Below are 13,738 nucleotides of genomic sequence, written 5' to 3' on the forward strand. Positions count from 1 at the left end.
AAATCAAGATGGAACCCCTTGATTCACCATCTGAGCTCCAGGAGACTAAGCTGTTTTAGACCGGGAACTTGCCCATGATTTGTCAGCCGAATGACAAGGCTTGAAAAAAGAAATGATCTGGTGCTCGTGGCTAACTGACCAATCAGAAAAGAGAGCGACCCCCCTCAAGCCCTCCCCCGGGGTGTGGAGTTGATAAGAGGGAGAGGGAAGTGTGTGAAGGTGTCTGGGAGGGTTTACAGCAATGCTATTGTATGTAGATCTAGCGTGTCATATTATTTATATGTCTTAAAACCCTAACAAAAAGATATTTGTTTAAAAATAAAGTGATCTTTTTATCAGCCATGAATCCCGCACCCAGATCTTGTTTCCGACCGCCATAACCCATGGCCTGCAATGTGGGGGTTCTCTTTGACAGGCGCCTGCAGCTTCAGCACTTTATCAGCTCCACTGCCATGGGTCCCAGGCTTAACCTCCTGCACATCCATAAGATGTGTCCACAGCTCACATTTGCTTATCAAAAGGGCGCTTACCTTTTTGGTCAAAAGTAAAATGGTCGCATTTGTTCACCCTATATTTGTACAGCATTTATTTTACCACAAAAAGTAGATGGTTCATTTGGGGTTAGGTAAATAGTACCGGCCATTGGGCGTAGGTAAGCGAGGGTCACCCCACACATTTTGTGGTAAACAATTGGGTGAAACAAATTTGACCTTCTGACTTTCAAGCAGAACAATATGTTGTTCTAACATAGACCCACCGAAACACCTATCCATCCCCAATCCTCAGCACACTGTATTATGCAGACTGTGCCAACACAGATAAGTACCTACATCTAAGCAAACTCATGTTGGCTGGGCCCATAATGCCAGCCAAATTGCCAGGCTATTGTATAGAAATATTTTCAAGCATGCTATGCCAACATAGGTGAAAACACCCTTAAGAACAGTCTTGCTGCCGTTTCCCATAATGCCAATAATTTTGCCATGTCACATTAAAAAACAGATCAATGCTTGCCCACGTTTACCAATCAGCATCCTCTCGCAAAGTGGCCATGCCCCAGCTCCTTCCATCACAGCCCGCAATCCCCTATCTCTTCATCACATCACAAACACAACATCCCCATGCAGACTAAATCTCACCCGAGAATTCATAACCACACAAGCTCACACACAAATACTCTAACAAAAAACACACACATATGCTCACATCCCGGCCCGGACTGGCCTATGGGGCAATAGGTCCATGGCCGAACCAAAAATACAAAATGCTGGTGTGGGCCAGTTGTTGGTCAAAATGGGGCACTTTTTTGGCCAATTTGGGCCAGTGGAAGAGTGTATTCACTCTGCAGCTAGTAGTTGTGACCAGTGTTGCTGAATAAATATTCTTTAAAATGCACAATTTGCATCACACGTTATCAAAAACCTCCTCCTTGGTTAATATTCAAACCGTGTCACAAAAGGAATGAATAGCAATTTACAACTGTGGGAGACTTTTTCATTGGTGCCCGAGACAATTTTATGGCCCAGTTCGTCCCTGCTTACATCGCCCATTCACACTCCATTATAGCACTTGCACATGAACAGTATCGCTTTCTCTCTCACAGAGACAGGCACAGACACATTTGCCCTTGTACTTACCTTCAGGCCGCAGTAGCAATTGCTTCATCAAAGGGCTTCCTGTATGCATGCACGGTACACACAGGTGCGGGGTCAGGTGCCTCCTTTCAGTCCTCCATCACATTATTCTGAATCAGACTGGGGGGGAGGGGTCAGAAGGGAAAGGGAGAGGGGCGGGTGAGGACATTTGTTTTCAGCCATGGACAGGATCTCCAGTGGCCAGTCTGGTAAATATTTGTTGTGCGAGCGGAAGTACTTTTGGCCTGCAGACAGTCTGCAGAACTTGTACTTTTGCACGATGACGGCTGCAGCCTGCAAACGTATTTTTACCCAGTGCATGATGCAACTGCAGACAGTGCAGGCACACAGTCCTCAGTGCACTGTCTCTGCACTGTCTGCAGTTGCATCTGCTCTGTGCACTGCACTGTGGACAACAACACTTACATATTCTGGGGGGGGATAAAACCCATTATACCCCCCACTGAAAATTGTGGGGGGGATTTGTCTCCCTTGTCACCCCCATGTCCTACGCCCATGTGTTTGGTAAGGGACCGCTGCCCAAGCTCCCAAGCCAAAAGCTAGGGCCTCTAAGGAGGGCCGGAGGTCCCCTAGCACATGATACAGCCAGATAGATGGTAAGGGTTCTCTCGCTATTAGGGCTCTTGCAGGTGGGAACCCTAAAGCCTGAAATGGTGCTTCGTGTGGCTGAGCTTGTCCATGTGTCCTCCTTGCCAGGTGCCCAGTGTCTACGCATCACAAAGGCAAGTTCAGATTGCAGCCTTCATAGCTGGTTAGCGCCTTGCTCCAAGTTCGCTGATTGGCTAGAGAGCTGGAAACAGCGAGAAGGAAAAGCAAAGCATGGACTGCAGGCTTCTATTAAGACGATATAACCCAGAGGGGCGGGCGGACCCCGCCGGTAATGGCCCACCACCCAAGTTAAGGACCTGAGTGAAGTGAGTGTACCTTAACGATGGCGGCGGGCCATCACTGGCAGTGCTCAGCCTGTCCCCAGGGGTTGTATCGCAATTAGCATGCGTGTATTTAACACGCGGGTGCTAAAGGTTTGTTTACATTTAAAAAATGAAAAAAGAACTCCTATCTTGTGTCTCCAGCGCTGCGTGGTACTTCTCGTGATCGTTTTCCATGTTGATGACCTTGACGTCCTCAACACGGTAAGCAAACTCGGGAACTAAAGCATAGTGTGCAGCCGCATGGTAAGATTTATTTTTTTTAACCCAACCTTCGCACCAGTGTGTACTGGGAGTCGGCGGCCGGGGGTCGGGGGGGGGCTTCTTGACCACCCTTATAAAAATGCTTGCGCGTCCACCGGCCCGCCTACGCCTCATAGATGTCAATGAATATGCCACACCAAGTGACCTCATCAGGCACCCCTATGAAAAATGTCTGGTGGCGCCACTGCTAAGCGCGCGCATGCGCGCTACGCGGGTGCCAATGGGTGAGAAAGGAGCAGGGTGTTGCCTGGAAGGGCAGGGGGACTAGGCCAGCAGCACTCAGGCTACTTGCAATGCAGGCTTATACCTCAGAATACAGCCCGTGTTCCTAGCTTCCTGACGGGCCAGCACCCCTTCCAGGGTGCTAATGATTGTTGGAGCCTGAATTCTACACTTCCTGATTGTCTAAAGTGAAGGAAACAGGCTCCAATGAAGCGTAATATCCCCGAAATGAATGTGGAAGGCCCAAGGGCAACCGTAAGAGGGAGACACTATTTTGCTCCTATCGAAGATCCATCACTAGCCATGTTTTTCCTCCAAGTTCGGTAAATACTCCTCTCTAAGAGCATGGCTCTCTCTGCGTCCACTCTATACACATTTACTACTCCTTCTATGTTTGAGTTAACACCACAAAAATACACATACTTTAGTGGTCCGTTGCCTTTCTTAAAGAAGCCAAAGCAGTGGAGTCAAGAGCAGAGGCGGAAGTGGAGAATACATCATTGGTACCACATACCACTACATCATTTGCTTTTTTTTTTTAAATGTGTACCTTTAGTTTAAAAGCTCAGGAAAAGCGCCTAGACATGTTTTTTTTTCTCCTGAGCCAAGAGCAGAATCGGCTCGCCTCAGACGATCAAGCACTGCCCATTTACCAAGTCAGGGCCACAAACACATATCGCATGCACGCATCTACACTCCCTCGCTCACACTCTCTCTCTCTTTCTCTCCCCCTGTCCCCACCAATGGGATGTCTGGGAGTGGCCTGGGGCGGCACGTGCTACCCATGGAATCTGATTGGCCACCCCAGGTGCCACCCCATTATCCTAAACTATGAGCATTATGTGTGTGTGCGCTCATACTTAATGCCACCCCTGCATAAGTCAGTGCCCCACTTGGCCCACCCCAGTCAAAAGAGTATGGTATGGGCAGGCCACTGCCCCCCACACCCCCACCGTGGCCGTGCAGCCCACACCTAAATGACCCTGCCGATACGAGGCGCAGTGCCCTCCTTCTGCATGATGTGACATTTACACCTGAAAGACCCCACAAAGCACCAGTGACCTGGCAAATCTGTGACAGTTAAAGTAACACAATAAAGCTCCCTTTTAAAGATTAGTTAAATTCTGTGACTACTAGCTTGACATGCAAAAAAGTATTATTGCAGGTTCTTGCAATCCCAAGATATATAAAACTTGGAAGGCACGGGGGCAAGTGCCTAACTTGCAGAGTGGGTTTGAATCTCTGCTTCTCTGTTGTGCCAAAGTGTGTGTTCCTGGGCAAATCATGTAAACTCACTCTGACTTAGTTGCTAAAATTTGGATCATTATACATGTACACACTCTGAAAAAAAAGACTGTCACAATGGGCAGATTTCATGCTTTGGAGACAATCGTTTTTCAATGGGATAGCGCCATTATAAAACGCTTCTGTGAATCAAGCTCCTTCCTAGGGGTGCCCCCCCATGGGCCTTTGTTAATGGCGCCCAAGGCCATCACCTAGAGTTGTATTATTGTTGCCCTGGCACTCTCTCAGTCCCATATAACTTGATTTAGAAGCAGGCGATGCACCAGAGATTCTAGTAGAGCAGACTACCTGCGGCAGAGCCAAGATTCACTTCTTATTCTGCTGTTGCCAGTCACGATTCATGGATTATTTGAACCGAAAAAAACGGGATTTGTGCGCCATTCTGCCCGTAAATCCCCATTTGTTAAACAGGGATTTGCAGGCCGAATGGCGCACAAATCCCGTTTTTTTTCAGCACAAATAATCCATGGATCAGGGTCTGAAGCTGCTTGGGCCATCTAGAGTACTGCTGCATAGGAGAATGGGCGAAACTCTTTTTTTTTTTAAATTTGCATTTTTAAAGCGCTCATACAGCCTGTGGGCATCGAGGCGCTGTTACAGGAATTGTTTGTTTTTTAGATGCGTAATTGCTTTTTATTTTTTGTCTTAGTTGCGTATTTATAATGGCTTAAATACCCAGAGGTTTCTACGCGCGGAACGAACCTGTGTTGCTTGTATTGTCTTGCTTCCAAGGCGAACACGTTGCCACTAAGCTATCCTCCCGGGCTACCCGCCTGAGCTATCCTATGCCCTGTTGTGCTATGCTGTTGAATTTTTATGGCAGGCCTTCTGCCATGTTGTTCTTAGGAGCTATTGGGTCTGCAAGTTGTGTTATATGGGACTCATGCAGCAGAAGGGTGGGCAAGGCCAGGTTCTGTGTTACAGTGTTGATGTGTGCAGATCAAAAAGATGGGGTTCTCTGTGGGGTGTACACTTGAAATATTTTGTGGGCTGTCTGAAGCATGGGTTAATGTGCGCTCCCGGTTGCTCTGCCGTGAGTCTCTCAGAAGAACAGTGCTAACGGGGAATGGGGAGCTGTGTCGGTGCATCCGTGCTGCGTCCGTTTGGCGTTTAGGGAAATGTAGTGCAGACGTGTGTTGTTGCTAGGTTTGATCAGTTAGGGTGGAACGGAGAATGATTCTGAAGTGATTCTTTTTTACCATATCTTTCTCCAGTCAGTGCCGAATGTGATTGCATGTCAGCACCATGCAAGTGTGGGAATTTGGGCCGCTTAAATTATTGCACACAAAAAAAGGAAGTGTTTTCCTTCCGTTTCTTTTTTACCTGCAACTCACCAGGGTGCCAAGGAGCAGGGACGCGAAAGATCAGACAAGCAACTCACAAGGTTTCTTAGACATTTAAGGACACCAGGCATAGACTCACTCCGGCCGGTCCTGGTTACAACATACACAACATATCAAATATAAAGGCCGGGTGCTGGATTTCAGTCTTACAGGAGACCAGGCCACACAAGGGAAACAACTCACCAGGACCAGAGGAGAGTGACTCACCAGAGCAGACAAGGGCCGATGGGCACCAGACCACAGACCGTTTCTTTTGCTTTCATTGGACTTCAGTCCATTTTTAGCTTTAGTTATTAGGTGGTTGGTGCTCAAGTGCTGGCTATGATCTGAAACGATAGCGCTGGACTATAGCTAAGAAAGAGATGGCATGTGAGGAGGGGCAGACAGCTAAAGAGGGTTTGGTTGTTTACCCACCCATTTTCTACCCGTGGTCAATCCCTATAGTCATTTCCACCCACTGGCTCTCCCCACTCAAAATACATCTCTTTAAGCTGGCTCTATCAAGCAGTAGCATCAAACGTGGCCCTGACAGTGTTATTTCCAAGTAGTCTAATGCGAGTTTAAGGCTGATTTGCAGCTGTAAAAGCGTGAATGGTGTAGTGCAAAGGTGTTAGCCAAGTGTGGCTTCAGTCACTTCATTTACATCTGTTCCTTGCACCAAGGTCCCGTTAAACCAAGTATTGTCAAAGTCAACAGTGTTGGCTTGTGTATATGTATTAGATAGGCATGTGCCAGGCACTCCTACCATATGCCTTGGTTATGCCACCGTTTTCCAGCTGTTTCCATTGTATGACCAGTGGCTGGCAATACGACAGTGTCTGGCAAACGCCTATTCCTACACTAAATACCAAATGGTGTCCTTGGCAATGTCTGTATTGAACTAAAGCGACTGCCCCCAGATAATTACTGGCAACTACAAAGTGTATTGACATGTGTATGCGCTTGCCCAAAGTGCTGAATTTCTGTGTTGCTCAATTATTTTAAAGTAAAATAATTTATTAAGATAATATTATACAGTAATAATATAAAATGAACACTAAAGCATCACCTGTCATAGCTGGATTCACTTCCTAATTATGCATACATATGCACTGTTTTGAGCCCTATGCAGTTCTAATATAATGACCTTCACAAAATATTTCAGTTATGTTTGCAACTGTGTGTTTTTGTGTAAATGATGACTCACAGGTTCTGAGGAGATTTGTGTCCAATAGTATCTTGTTTAATTTTCATGCAGGTTTGGATCAAATATTTCTATTTATCAGTATATTGTTTTCAAATGTCTGTCAAGGGCAATCTAGTGTCTTTAAAACAAAAATCAGTCAATCTCTAGTTTAGCCACTATACAGCAAGAGGCCAAGATTGCAAACCAATCTTCATGGCCTCAAAACCTCTGGTCTTCTTACCTGTTGCCAACGTCTTATTTATGCCTGTAACCTTCAAGTTTTCCAGCTCCCAGTTACCTCAGGGTTCGGTGCGCGATACAAATAATAAACAAATACAAATAATAAACAAAGGTCAAGCCCCATCCTGCCACGCACGGCCCCACCACGCCACCCACGCCTTTTTCGATGCAGCCAAAGTACCACTAGCTCCTTTTCTCTGATGACCTCACCATGGCCGGACTGGGACAAGAAATAGGCCCGGTCACATAAAAAAAAGTGGCCCAACCCTCGCCTCAAAAAAGTGGCCCACCCCTTGCCTCACCACCCTTGACCTCTGATGACATCACTGGAAGTGATGTAATTTGACCACACCCCAAAGTGACATCCCGGGAAGCGATGAAACATGACCTTTCACCCCTTGACAAAACAGGAAGTGGCATCAAATAGCATTGTTCCTAAGTACACTAAATTACTGTGAATCCAAGCAGACGTCCAAGGCCAAATGATAATATGTTACTGTATAGCACTTACACTTAAGCTCTTTTTTATAGAACAAATATGCATACAATATCACCCAACCTGTGTTGATACTCATTTATTGACCTAAGAAGGATGAAAGGCTTTAGAAAATATATTTTTGTTTTCAATTTTTTTTTCTTCCAAACCGGCTCAGGCATTGCCAGAAACCGGCCCCCACTCCCCAGAGACGATTTCGACCCGGCCACAGGCCGAAAGGCCAAGGGGCCAATCCAACCCTGGACCTCACTGGCCAAGTAGAGGAACGAAAGTCATTTCTTGCCAATGCAGCCATGTACTCTGTTGACCTTTGACCTACAGTCCCCTAAGCTTGTTGTGTAGAAGTGGAGGGTGTGCAAGAAAGGTCAGGCATTGCCCCAATTCCATCTGGGATTACAATGCCCATGTGTGCGTAGCCTCCGCTCCATGAGGGTGCTCATAGGTTTGAATAACGTTTGAACTTTAGCCTGTGCAGAAAATGTATTAATATGTTTTGGATAGTAACTTGAACATGTTAAAGTATATACTAACAGAAATACCTGCAATTGAGCAGATCGGGCTTTAGCCCCTCCCCCCTGAAATGTTGGGCTTTGTTGACTTGACCTGGCTGATCTGCAGAGCCCTAGCAGGACAGAACAGGTCCAATACAATAAACAGTGTCTGCGGCTACACAGCTAACAGAGGCCCAGCAATTACTACTGTGAAGCATTTCATTGTTATAACCTGCATTCGTCTGCATGCGCTTTTGGGCAATTGAAATTGTGATGGGGGTTAGTACTTGCATGTCATCGGAGTGGGTTGAAGGGTAGGGGGAAATGAGATCACTCATTCTCACAGTCTTAAGTGGGTGATTTCAGACCTAAAGGAGAGCGTTAACTGCTTGTAACATTGAAGCTTTACTAGAATAGTAACATTAGAATGTGTAAAGAAGTTAGATGCGCCCACACAAGTATGTTCGTTCCTCCCCAGCAGTCTCTGAAGATAGTGCTGCACCCAACATTTTAAGGGTTAGCACCCCCGCAACCCAAAAAGTTTAGTCTAGGTGCACACCTGACCTGGGCCGACGGTGATAAAGCAAAGCACGAGGGTCATTTTGATACAAAGTCATTGCACCTCTTTATTGATGTTACAATATATTAACAGTTATCCCTGTAATGTCAGCATTCACAGACCACTCCCCACAGCCCGCATTTCAGAAACCATCAACCACATAGAGCATGATTCACATAGAGAAATCGACAAGATGGCTGCCCCAGACTAGTATGATGAGACCAGCACCACAGTCCAGAGTCTGACGCCTCTACGCAGACAGTAAGGCCTTTAGTGGTAGTGCTTGGAGAGAGCAGCACAGGCCACTGCCAGGAACTTCTCCCAGGCGGCGTGGACTTCCGGGGTGAAGGCGGCTCCCAGCTTGCGGGCCAGGACGATCACCAGGCAGTTTCCAAGGAGCTGAGGGGGGAAATAAGAGGCCCTGTTAGTAAGGAGCTCGTGGCAGATAAAGTGCATATACAAACCCTGGTGTGGTAATTAACTCTTCAGAGACTGCGTTACATAGAGTGCAATTTATGACAAGATCAAGTCACGTGGCTAACCTAGGGCAACAAAATATTACAGTTAAACCAGAGGACCAAATCTCTCCCTATCTCTGGGTCACTTCTGAAACCCTGTCCCTTTACTCACATCAATTCCTTGCCCATCTCACCTCTTTCTCATTCCACTCTTTCCATCATCCCGCTCTCTTGCTCTCTAAATGCACTTATGTCCCTTTTACTTTTTCTTCTTTCCTTCACTATGCCTCTCCCTTCTTTCTACCTCTCCATCCGCCCCCCACCCTGTCCCGCATTCTCTTTACCACCAATTCGCTCTCTCCTTTCCTCTCTCTCTCTCTCTCTCCCTCTAGATCTTTGCCCCTTCCCCTCATAGATTCCTCTCAGCCATCTAGCCCACACTCGCTCATCCCTCCCTCTTGCTCTCTCTGTATATATATATATATTTATAATGCACCAAGAAAATGATGATGGGTTTAAAAAGATTTGAAAAATCCTTCCACCTGAAATGTGAAAGCAAGATAGTCCTGTATGAGCCAAGTCACAGATTCTACAACACCACCTAGTAGCCATCGCTAGAAGTTCACCTCCAGTTCCAAGGCACATCAGCAAGGTATTGAGGGTGTGCAAAATAGCCCAAGTGCAAATTGTCTTTGTTTTAGAGGGCAGTGCTACTAAATGCATAGCTTAACCAAGCCAAAGGAGAAATTTTGCAAAGCTATCAAGACAGCGACATACCTGGTTTCATTTGTGATGTCATCTTTCATGTACTGGATATTAATCTTAGCAGTGCAAGGTGGTGACGCGAGTTATGGTTGCTTAGCGTACCATAACTGGTGAATTTCTGGTGGGGTTTTGGTTTTACTTGTTTACTTGTAACGATAACGTCACTTTAACAACGTTTTTTTATTGAATTTCATGGGTTTTTATTAATGCATTTTAACCATAACGTCCATTTAACACTGGTTTTTCATTGGTTAATGGGCTATTATGGTTTCAGCCCAAGAAAAAAAACACCAAATAATTGGCAGTTATGGTTCCCAAAGAAACCATAACTCGGCCACTGCCCTCTACTGGGATGACGTCACCCATATCATTACTTCAGAAGTGATGTCATCCATGACATCACTGATGACGTCACATAGTGTGTCATCCATGACATTGCATTATTGTATCAACAATGGGTACTCACTGCAACACATCAGTTAAAGGCAGTTTAGTGTGTTGTATGCAGTGAGCCAATGACCCAATATTACTTTGACAATTGTTAAATGTGCAGGAACTGATGGCATTTCAAATGTATATGTACATATAACAAAAAGGAGACATTTGCTTGGTGGGATGAAAAATGCAAACTATGTTAACTAGAGATGTTGCTTGCCAGGTCAGTCCGCATTTAGGACAGATGTTAAGCACAGATGCCAGTCTCCAAATGCCATTCAGTCTTCCTTGCTGCTTCAATAAAGCCCTTATCGAGCGCCAAGAAGGCATATTTTATTTGTAGAGCGCACATGCCCTAACCTATACATAGAGTAGGTATAATAAAAGTGTGACAAAGGGCAACATGAAATGACCTGGCCTAGGTAATATCCAGGAGCAACAGGGTTAATCCTGAAAATGTGCTACACACACACACACACACATATATATATATATATATATAGAGAGAGAGAGTTCCCGTTTCTAAAGCGAATAGTCGCAGCACATGTCAATATATGTATTATTTGCTTAGAGATCATTATTGTTGCAGAGTCTGCACCCATCAGTGATGTCATCGGTGATGTCATCAGCGATGCGACGGATGACTACATTTATAAAGAGCAGTGCAGAGAGGTGGCCGAGTTCTGGTTTCCTTAAGAAGAATCATAACTGTTGAATTTTGGGGGACTTCTTGCACGGCAGCCAGAATATCCCTTTAACAACGTTTTTTTCACTGATAATTCTATGCTTTTGAATAAGCCATAATAACATAGATATGTACACTACCAACCGGGCATGGCCTAAGGGCATGCAAGGTGGGCATGTTGCCCGGGCCTGGGCTTTGCCCGCAGAGTAACATTAATGGGCAGGTTTCTCCTGACCTGGAAGTTCTGGGGGTCCACGTGCAGTGTGTCCGCGTGAAGCTCGCCAAGTTGGCTCAACCTGTTCTTGATGTCCTCTAGGGGGTGGGCGGCGTCTGCCAGGGCGGCCAGGACCTTCTTGCCGTGATCGCGGACTTTGCTGTTTCCAGAAATGGCTGCCACACTGGAGAGGTCCCCGAAGCTGCTGAAGTACCTCTTGGTCCAGGGGTACACGACCAGCACCCTAATAGAGGAGAAACAAGAGGGGGCACAGCAGAAGGTTTATCTGTGAATAATGCTGACGTTACCTCAGAGTAGGGAACATGGAGTTCGTAAAACAGGGGTGAAACCCAGAGCGACCCACGAAAACGTACAGAAAAGACATGGACGATAAACTCCCAGAGTTCAAAACTGTGACTAGGATTCGGAACCGGGGGATTCAAGTGTTAACGTCAGAGAGGGAGATGAGCGTGCCTGTGGTCGCATTTGCATTGCGTCACTACGCGGTGTGGAGCAGGCGGTGTACAAGAGTTTCTGTCACAACAGCATTCAAGGAAGATTTCATGCGAGAAAAAGAGAGGGTGAGAGTGAGAGGGAAGGGAAAGATGGGGTAAGAGAATGTCTAGGAGACAGAAAGAAAGGCGAGGTGGCAGAGGTCATAGGTGAACAAAAATAAACGGATTAATCTGTGGGAAAGATGAAAAAGATTAGGGATTTGGGAGGAGTGAAAATGCAAGAGAATTTGGAAATAAGAGGATAGTGGTCTCAGAATACAATTGGCTCTAGTTACCTGGCCAGGGTTTCCTGCCCGTCAGTCTCCACGTCCACCTGACTCCACACAGAGGCGACGGCGGCCTTCTCTTCTGCTGTCCAGTGAACCATCTTTGCTTTGGGGTCGGGTGGCGCTGTGGTCTGCTGAGTCAGATTCTGCTGCTGGAAGCTGCTTCTGCTGGAGAGTTGCCAGAGCCCCGGAGATTTATAGGGACCTCTGCCAGGTCCCACCCAGTGCTGCTCCTGCTGAGTCAGGCTGGACACTCTTATCTCTCGTGCCAACCCCCTCCGCCCCTCGACCTGATGGTTCCTGACTTCCTCTATCAAACGGATGCACATTCTTATTCAGATTCCCCTTCCGTGCTTACGTATTAATCTTTGCAACACATATTACTAGCAGCAGGCCACTCGCATATACAACTTCTTGCCACGCCTGCATCTGATCCATTCAGACAGAAGGCACGTGATCGGGTGCGGAACCTTGTCGGCCCCCCAGTGCTGGCTCTGCCTTTTTAAATGGACATCGACAGTGGCATTACACAAAATGAACAGACCCCGTCCCTGCATAGTTTGGTGAGCGGGCCCTGACATTGTCTCCTCTCAGGGCCGTCCTTTGGGCAGGGTAGGCTGGGCGACCGCCCGGGGAGCCATTAGCACCCCGGGTGCCATTAGCCCCCCACTACGCCAGCTCGGGGAGTCTTTCAACGGCTCTTTGGAGCTGGCGTAGTGGGAGAAGGCGCAGCAGGTGCCCTATTGTGATTAAATTCGTCCGCAGCGGTGGGGCGCATTTAATAACAATATGGTGCTGATGCAGAAGCATCAGCACCTTATTGAGATGATTACCTCCCTGCTTCGATGCGGGAGTGAGGCGATTTTCTTAGAATAGGGCGCTCATGCATTGGCATGAGCGCCCTATTCCAGTGATTAACTCCCTGCTCAGGCACGGGAGCGGGGAGTAAAAAAAAAAAGGCCTTTAAACCGACCAGGGCGCTGCTGCGCTAAGGGCGGCACGGTCTCCACTCATAGGCATCCACAGTACATAATCCAACCTGGACCCCCGTTAATAGTGCCCCCATCCTGCCGGAGTCAATGCTGCTCCCAAAAACAGTACCAGAACCGATAGCAACCTTGCAACTGGGGGTCCTTTCTCGCTGGGAGACCAATGAGGGTCTCATAGTCTCCCACTCCTGATGATTTTAGAATAAATAAACATTTTGCAATGGAGTGACGTGGGCGGGGGGGGCTGGGAACCAACAGAGGCCCTGAAAATATCTTTCAAAGTGGCCAAATATTACACATTTTCAGCAAACCCAACCCTTTTCCTGTTAGAAAATGTGGAACTACCACACATAAGAGGCCCAGGGTGCAGAGGCCTACCAGGAAATCTCCAGAGTTCCTCCCTAGGGGCCAGTCCACCCCTTTCCAGGCAAGTTGAGAGTCACTCTCTGGAAAAGGCAATCCATCAGGCACACACTTGTTTGCTGGGTGGCAGGAAGTGTTGTTGACTATATTGCACACTTCCCAGGGAGAGCCCACTCTCCCCCTGTAGCAGCTTTAAGAGGGGCTCTGATCCACTGGTGGCTTCACATCACAGTGCTGCTTCCTAGTCAAGCAGGGGTCTGCTCCCTCTGGCTCTCCGGATGTTATGGCATTCAACTCCCATCAGCCCCCAGGGCTGTCAGAAGATTTGGTGAGGCCCCCTTACAATTTTTTGCACTCGGCCAGCGGCGGCACCTCCACA

At 47.2% G+C, this 13,738-nt stretch overlaps 1 protein-coding gene across 1 annotated transcript; it reads right to left on the minus strand.

Annotated features, from left to right (window-relative positions):
• Positions 1 to 8,710: 8,710 nt before the first annotated feature.
• Positions 8,711 to 12,351, minus strand: LOC138579607 (hemoglobin larval subunit beta-1-like). The gene is made up of 3 exons (XM_069649871.1): positions 12,017 to 12,351; positions 11,248 to 11,470; positions 8,711 to 9,068 (listed from the first exon to the last, which is right to left on the minus strand). The coding sequence occupies exons 1-3, from the start codon at positions 12,334 to 12,336 to the stop codon at positions 8,940 to 8,942; spliced, it is 672 nt and encodes a 223-aa protein (XP_069505972.1). The 5' UTR covers positions 12,337 to 12,351; the 3' UTR covers positions 8,711 to 8,939.
• Positions 12,352 to 13,738: the final 1,387 nt, after the last annotated feature.

The sequence above is a fragment of the Ambystoma mexicanum genome, chromosome 3p (genome assembly GCF_040938575.1).
Source record: "Ambystoma mexicanum isolate Mex_15411 chromosome 3p, UKY_AmexF1_1, whole genome shotgun sequence".
NCBI classification, from domain to species: domain Eukaryota; kingdom Metazoa; phylum Chordata; class Amphibia; order Caudata; family Ambystomatidae; genus Ambystoma; species Ambystoma mexicanum.

Bases quoted from the DNA above. Each gene is read 5' to 3' on its own strand.
- LOC138579607 (XM_069649871.1), bottom strand. From the start codon at position 12,336: ATGTGCATCCGTTTGATAGAGGAAGTCAGGAACCATCAGGTCGAGGGG. The intron at 11,471-12,016 runs GTAACTAGAGCC...CTCCTCTATTAG, and splicing joins GGGCAGGAAACCCTGGCCAG to GGTGCTGGTCGTGTACCCCT. The intron at 9,069-11,247 runs GTCAGGAGAAAC...TTCCCCCCTCAG, and splicing joins TGGACCCCCAGAACTTCCAG to CTCCTTGGAAACTGCCTGGT.